The 8030-nt window shown below is 47.0% G+C and overlaps 1 protein-coding gene across 1 annotated transcript in view; it reads right to left on the bottom strand.

The window, feature by feature from the left end:
- Positions 1 to 2048: 2048 nt before the first annotated feature.
- Positions 2049 to 8030, bottom strand: part of Vxn (vexin) — a 29285-nt gene continuing 23303 nt past the window's right edge. The window contains exon 6 of the mRNA XM_075971343.1: positions 2049 to 4413. Coding sequence (XP_075827458.1) covers positions 4230 to 4413 — 184 coding nt within the window. The 3' untranslated portion in view covers positions 2049 to 4229. The remainder of the gene's footprint in view (positions 4414 to 8030) is intronic.

Below are 8030 nucleotides of genomic sequence, written 5' to 3'. Positions count from 1 at the left end.
GGAGGAGATGAGAGAGAGTCCTGGGTGGCCAGGGGCACTGGGGTCTTCTTAGGTCCTACCAGAGGTCAAAGTGTGGTGTGCAGAGAAAGCAAGGGAGTGTGTGTGTTTATGGAAAGCTGGTGAGCACAGGGGACAGCCCGAGACAATGAGAACAAGCTGGCCCTCACCTACTAGACTTGGCCTGAACTAGTTCTGGGTGGTACCACGACACAATTTGCATGGTTTATGTGCCTCTTGTCTTTCTCTAAAGGCCGGCATCTGGGGAACATGCTCGCTCTTGGAGCATTATCTGTAGAATCTGGTATATTACCAATAGCTGTGCCCTGTTTCGTGAGAGCTGCTGCCGACTGATATTTCCCCCCAACCCTCTGCCACGCCCCTCCACTCTCCAGCTGGGGAGACTGCTTAGCTCAGTGGAGTGTAATGTGAGCAAGACAGAATGACATTGAAGTGGGCCTCTCCTTGGAGCTAACATGGTTGAATAGAACACTCTGTTGGTAGCCTCCCAAATATGGGTCAACATTCACTCAGCACCCCAGGGACACCTGTCTACCTGGGGTCAGGCAGGATTCAGACCAACAGCTCCACTGGGAAATGTAGGCTTCTGCAGGTTGACGCCAAGCCTCAGCATCCTGGGGATAGGGAAACTTGTCTTATGGCAAACGTGTTCTAGGGGCTTGTCCCAGAGCTCAGCACAATGGCCCCTGCCTATAATCCCAGCTATTTGGGAGCCCAGTGGATGAGGACGGCAAGTTTGAGGTCAGTCTATACAACTTAGCGAGAGCTTAATTCAAAATAAACCTTAAACATGAGGTAGGGGAGGGTGGGGGCTGTGGCCCAGCAATAGAGTACTTGCGTAGTGCTCGAGGACCCTGGATCAAAACCTAACACTGAAGAAAACCAGATGGGTGAGGTATGGCATGTGGTATCCCAGAAAGGGCATTTGCATTGGGCTTGAGAAGTCTGAGGGATTTGGGGAGGGGCTTGGACACAGAGTTGTAAGAGCCTCTCAGCTCGGATCTTCTACAGATGCCAAAAAGGGCCAGGGGTGTGGCTGGTATAGACTTAGCTACCCTGTCCATGACTATGCCAGGGTCAAGTTCCCTCCGCTGTGTTTCTCTCCTGTCCTGCTCCTTCCTAGCAAAGGGTATTGGTAGATATGAATCTTGTCCCGGGTCCCATGTGACGCATCAAATGGCCAGCTGTGTAGGCTGGTCTTCAGAGCTGTCTTCATCTTGTCCTTTAAGAGAGACAGGGATACGCCTGGACTCTTGGTGGAAGATGGCATCTGGTGAGCGATTAGCAGTGGGGTGCAAATCCTAACCCCCCAGAAACTCCTCTTTGCCTGTGCTCTTCCTCACTTATACCTCTGAGTCTGCCAACTTTGTGTCAGAGATGACCGGTCACATGACTCCTTTTTAAGACTGGGCTTGGCTGGCTTGCTTTTTCTGCCCAATGTTGTCTACAGGCTCCAGGCAACCTTGGTGCTGGCTGGGGCCGGGTATCTCCAGAGTAAGAACTGAAATATATGACTGGCCACTGTCCTAAGAGAGGCAATTTTATTACCCTACATGTCCTGGAAATCCTGCCTCTGGTTCAGGCAGACTCTAGTCTTGGTTATTGCCAGACGGCAGTCTGTAGCCAGCCTTGGCTCCCTTCTGTGAGTGGCTAGGCTGTGAGTCATGAGGCAGTCTCTGGCCAGCAGCATGAGCTGGGCACTGAGGAGGAAGCATGCATTGTTCTAGGCCAGGGGAAAGGCAACAGGCCAGGGATGGTCACTGGGACCCTGGACGTTGTGGTGGGTCCTGAAAGGTCAGAGCAATGGAGGAAGGTAAACCCAGGGAGCACAGGTCATTCAGCCAGTCCCTGCAGCAGAGGCCCTGCTGCCGACTGGTGGGCAGGGCCTGTAATATCAGACCCAGACATTGTCTCAGGAAGGAAAGAATATGCTGGGTTCACATTTCCCTCTTATTCCAAGGAACAGTGAAGCCCAAATGCATAGTTCTTTCCCATCGTGCATATCTCTCACTGAATGAGGGAGCCTCAGACACATTCTTCACGTGGTTTATTGATGTCACAAACAAGGAATACTTTATTCTGATTTGAATTGGCCATTTGATTTGAAATGTTCTACACAGGTAAACACTTCACCATGAAACATTTAAATTAAAGATAAATAAATGAGTCCTAGTCTATATATAAACCTGCAGGTGCCACACACACAGTTAAGGTATTCATTTTAAGTTAAATAAATCTAATTGTTGGAGATTCTAAGACCTGCTTGTTCCCTAACTTTGTTCTGGATTCCAACTTACCATGGTGTATAACACTGGATAGCCCATGGGGACTGGCCCCCTAGTGACAAAGCGTTTGAAGTCCAAATTGCCAGACTGTGTTTGGATCTGAGGGTCAGCTGATGAGAGGCAGAGGTGAAGAGCAGGAGACAGCAGGGTGAGAGCCTGGAAGTCTGGGTTTTGACTTACCCCTGCCTTTGTCCAGTTCACCTAGAGGGTCAGAAACAGGAGAGCAGAGGCCACAGGGCACCAGGAAGGAGGAAGTATGAGACCTAACCCTTCCAACTCCGAGACACGGTGATTCTCAACACAATCGTAGGGTCAGTTCCACCTCAGTGTTTCTGCCTTCTTTAAGAAGATTGGATTAATTTAGACCTCTTAATTAGGAAATAAAACTTCTGGGACAGAATTCAAGCCAAAGATAGGAAATACGGAAGGTCTGTGTTCCTGATCACTCCACAGACACCTCTCGTCAGTTTCTGCACTCGATTATCTCAGATTCTGTCTCCACACTGCCTCCAGGCGGCCTCTGCCTGTCCCTTGAGATGGAGAGTCTTTGCTGAGCTCAGTTGTTCCTGATCCCTTTTTGTGTGTGTGTGAAGGAGCAGGTCTAACAAACAAGGGCATTAAAGTTAAGTGACTTTGAACTAATCATTTAACCTTTTTGAACTGATAACTTCTTCTACAGTGGGTAAGTTCACCTAGCAGTTAGAAAGAATAGAGTACTTCATGTGACAGGTTTGGCCCATGGTGGGTAGGCATTTAACAAGGGATAGCTATGGTTACCATTGTTTCTTATATGATCATTGTAAATGATAGTGAATGTTAGTTTGAGCCCCAGGAAATAGATTTTCAGTTGTTTTCAACCTACGAAATGGCAATTTCTTCTGGTTTCATCTAATGCATAATCTCTCTTTCTCTCTCTCTCTCTCTGTGTGTGTGTGTGTTGTTTTTGAGACAGAGTCTCGCTAAGCTGTCCAGGTGTGTTTCAAACATTTGATCCTCCTGCCTGACCCTCTTGGGAAGCTGGGATCCCCTCTGCTACCATGCCCATCATACTGATGCATAATGATGTATGTCATTCAAATCACGTTTTAGTTCCACCTTTATCAGATTCTTCTCTCCATTTAAAACCTACCTTAAATCAGTTATTAGAGAGAAGCTAAGACCTGGTGACAGTCCCATACCCTGCTGTCTAGTCACATGACACCCAGAGACCCCAGTCTCCCCATCTGTAAGCTGGGAACAACCGTGTTTTCTTAACAGCGGTTTCACGAAGGTAAAGACAACAAGTGAGAAAACACTCCCGGGGTTGACAGCATTGCACAAAGTTCGTCAACTGCGCCGCTTCACAAAATACAAGACCCTAAAATTAACATGGAAGTTCTAAGTGCTTTTCTATAGAAAAACCACACATGAGATAACGCATGCCGCCATGCCCATGGTTAGCAAAGCAGAGATGATGCTGTTAAGTAGCTATTAGAACAAAGCAAAGACAAAGTGCTTTGTATCTCACCAAGGCAAAAGAAGCACGAGATGGGGAAAGTAAGAACCGTTGTGTTAGGAGTAGCTTAGAACCAAGCTTTTACATTTACACCAGAAATAACTTGCAAAGGAGACAGAGCAACTGCCTTCTGTTTTCCTTGAAGGGCTTTCAAAGGGGCCAAGAAGGTTTGCTTTTGGTATGGTTCCTCTAGAGATAGGCGTACAGCCTTTATAACATCGCAACAAGACTTTAGACCAACGACTTTAGCAGTTTTAGGGGAACGGCTTTTCTGCCTTCCCAGGACGTTACTTTCGTTACTTTTCATGTCCCATACCAGAGCGTGAGGAGGGTGATGTTTTTGGACTAGCAACCAGCAGAGGGGAGGGTGGCTCAGTCCCAATCCTCAAGTCTTCTTTCCTTCTGTGACCCTTGGCCAATGTAAGTCACCTTTAGTCGGCTTCAAAGGCGCTGTTGGTGGCTCCCACATACTCAGACTTCCTCTTCTGCCTGGTCCACATTTTCCGTAGGATGCCAGGGACACCGCAGGAAGCACTGCCTGTTAGTGGCAGGGAGGCTTCGGCTCCCTGGGGAAGGGTTGGGTACTCTTCTGTTATCTTCTTGAGGTGTCTGGATCTAAACAAAAACCAGAGTGGGGTGGGGATGGAGTGGGCATGGTGAACAGTGCACTGAGTCAGAGTTAATCTGTAACTTTGAGAAGAGTGTCCAGCCAGAGTTCTCCTCTCCTTCTCCATTCTGTGACCATAATCTGCATAGCTAGAGGGTCACTGTAGGACACCCATGGGAATGTCCCCTGGGGTGGCTCTCTAATGGAGCTAGAAGAGGTGACTGTGATCACAGTGGATCGTGGGGTCTGGGGTCCTGTCCTCTTGTTTTGAGTCTTGCTTGCCTCACCAGTGAGAGTAACTGAGGAGTGGTGGTAGCCCAGGGGAGCAGAGCGGACTCAGGAGAGTCCTTGCCCAGCTTGGATGAGGTCTGGATTTGGTCTCCAGCATAGAGATGGGCAGGTGAGCTGAGGGAGGCGGGGTTTAGAGAAGCAGGTGCAGCACTGTGGACTGGAGAGTTGACTTCTGTCAAGGCATGGTGTAGTCTTCCTGATCTACCTGAGCAGTCTACAACAGCTACTGTCCCTCAGAAAAGTTTGTGAAAATATGAAATCCAAGCCAAATGGGTTAAACATACAAACCCAGCTAAATTTCAGTGAATCAAATGACACAGAACTTGTTTTTTTTTTTTTTTTTTACAATTCTTTCCAGGGGAATTCTGACTTGCAGAAGTGCTCCATCCGGTGGGGGTCTCACTCTAACTCCCATGGCTTTATTTCCTTTATTTAATATTTGTTATGGTTTGATTGTGGTTGCTTTTCTACAGCTTGTCTTGAAACCTTATCTCCATTTTAAGATATTAAGAGATAGGACCAGAGATCACCCTTGTGTCCTCAGCACGTGGGAGGCAGAAACAGGAGATCTCATGTTCTAAGCTAGTCCGGACCATACACTAAGACCCTGCCTAAAATCAAACAAGGGCAGCAGCTACAGTCAGTGGTGGAGTATTTGCCACACATGTGCAAGCCTGGGTTCTAGTCTTAGCACCCAAGTTAAAAAAGGTAAGATAAGGTTAGGGTTTTTTTATTACAGTTTTGCCTTATGAATGGGTTAACTGACTCTTGGGTTAATAGATTATCTCAAGAGTGGGTCTGCCATAAAAGCCAGTTTGAATATAACTCTCCAATGTTTTCCCCATCCTTGGTTGTGCAAATGTCCTGTATGATCTCTGGGCTCTGTCCAAGAGAGCCCATCTTTGAGTATAGTCCATTGGTACTGGATCACACCCAAATAACTCTCTATTCTTTATAATGTACCAGTCTGCAGTATTTTGTAATGAACAAAAGAAAGTGGATTATGTTGTTTCTTTAAGATTTATTATGTATAGAGTGTTATGCCTGCATGTCTGAATAGGGCACCAGATCTCATTACAGATGGTTGTGAGCCACCATGTTGCTGGGAATTGAACTCAGGACCTCTAGAAGAGCGGCCAGTGGTCTTAGCCTCTTAGTTACCTTGCTAACCTTTAATATGTTGTTTTAGCCTGTGTCCCTTCGTGTGTGTGCTGAGCATCTCACCAAAGTACCGCTTCCCAGTCACTTAGAAGTTTAAAATTAGACATTAGCAGAATCATCAGAAAGAAGGGAACCTTGATTAAGAATATGACTCCATAAGATCTGGCTGTGGTGTATTTTTCTCATTTAGTGATTAATGGGGGAGGACCCAGCCCATTGTGGGTGATGCCATCACTGGGCTCGTGGTCCCTGGTTCTGTAAGAAAGTAGGTTGAGCAAGCTATAATGTGCAAGTCAGCAAGCAACATTCTTCCATGGCCTCTGCATCAGCTCCTGCCTCCAGGCTTCAGCCTTGCTTGAGGCTCTGTCCTGATTTCCTTCAGCGTTGGACTGCAATGTGGAAGCATAAGCCAAACAAACCCTTTCCTCTCCAAATTGCTTTTGATCATGGTGTTTGATCATAGCAATAGAAACCCTAACTAAACACTCTCAATACATGATCTATACCTGCTTTCCACTCTGTTTCTTTTTAGACAACATGTCATGTATTCCAGGTTGAACTTAAACTCATTATGGCTGCCAAGATGACCTTGAAGTTCTGGTCCTCCTTCTTCTGTCTCCCTAGAGCTGAAATCAAAGGTGTGCACTACCATGTAGGGTTTCTCTCTCTCTCTCTCTCTCTCTCTCTCTCTCTCTCTTTTCTTTCTTTCCTTTATGTGTGTGTATTTTGAAACATTTCCAGGCATGGTTTTGAACTCTTTGCCACTGCCTTCTGATGCTGGGATTATAGGCGTGCATCATTACATCTGGCCCTACATTTGATTTCACCTAATCTCTATGATATCCACTTTTCTCTTGCTTGTGTATATGGATTTTTGGTTATAGACGAGGTCCCACTAAGCACCTCAAGCTGGCCTCAAACTCTTGGCCCTTTGTCCCTATCTCTCAAGTACCAGGATTACAGGCATGCAGCACCATGTACAACTATGGATTTTTATTTTTGTTTTTATTGAGCTATATATTTTTCCTACTCCCCTTCCTTCCTCCCTTCTCCCCTTCCACCCTCCCCCTCACCATCTGCACTCTCTGATCTCTGGAGCTGTGGACTGTAGTCTAGTTATTGTTTGCTTGGCTTTATCTCTTCTATCCACTTATGAGTGAGTACTGGAAGTCCAATGTGCAATGTTTTAGGACTTATTCTATTGTTTTAATTGTACATGTGCATGTTCGTATGAGTCTCTGTGTACACATGTGTGGAGATGCCCTTGGAGGCCAGAGGCATTGGATACCCTTGGAGCTGAACTCCCCAGGGGTTATGAGCAGCCTGGCCTGGGTGCTGTCAATCAAACTTGGGTCTTCTACAGGAGCAGCGCCTACCCTTCATCGCTGAGCCATCTATCTGGCCTCCTTGTTTTTAAATAGATGAGAATAAAATGCTTGAAGTCAGTGTGAGTACCAGGCTAGAAAGCAGAGCTGAGTCAAAAGCCTTCATTTTTCATCATTCCCTTAAGCCCTTGCCATAACCTACAGTGTGGAAGGCTGTTACTGAGGCATAAAAGTCCATGCTGAGCTGCTCACTCTGGCTGTCTTACTACACTGAAGGCCTTTGGGGTACTGTGGGCTGACTCTATCAGGTGGCATTAACAGGGGCCATGGCTACGGTTTCTTTTAAAACCTGGACTTTGTGCGTTTGTTTGTTTTGTTTTTGCAGCAGCTCTGGAGATGAGAGCCAGGACCTTCTGCAAGCTAGGCAGATGCTGGACCGCAGATGCTGGACCACAGATGCTGGACCGCAGAGCTGCGTTCTCCCCCTGAAAACAATGCGAGCCATTTCTGTACCTGTGGGTGAGAGTCCCTAAGAGAACGCACGAGGCATTTCTGACACCATCTATGGAGGTTCTGGATATGGCACCTGGTTATATTGATCTAATTAAACAAAGCCCCGCAAGTAGCGTTAATGAAGCGGAAGCAGCGAAAAGTACTGTAACCTAATCCTAGGCGAGCAGTTGATGCATCTGTAGCGGGACTCATGATTGCAGGCCGCATTCCAAGGTAATTTACAGCAGGCAGGGGTTTCTTGGGTGTATTAGGTGTGAGAAATGTTGGCCACCTGTCTCCCTCCCCCGTGACCGGGATGGGCGGAGAGCCGTGCAGGCAGCGTAGCTGGAAGGCAC

This window comes from Microtus pennsylvanicus, chromosome 5, assembly GCF_037038515.1.
Source record: "Microtus pennsylvanicus isolate mMicPen1 chromosome 5, mMicPen1.hap1, whole genome shotgun sequence".
Taxonomy (NCBI): Eukaryota; Metazoa; Chordata; class Mammalia; order Rodentia; family Cricetidae; genus Microtus; species Microtus pennsylvanicus.
This window is presented reverse-complemented; position numbering and strand designations above follow the sequence as displayed.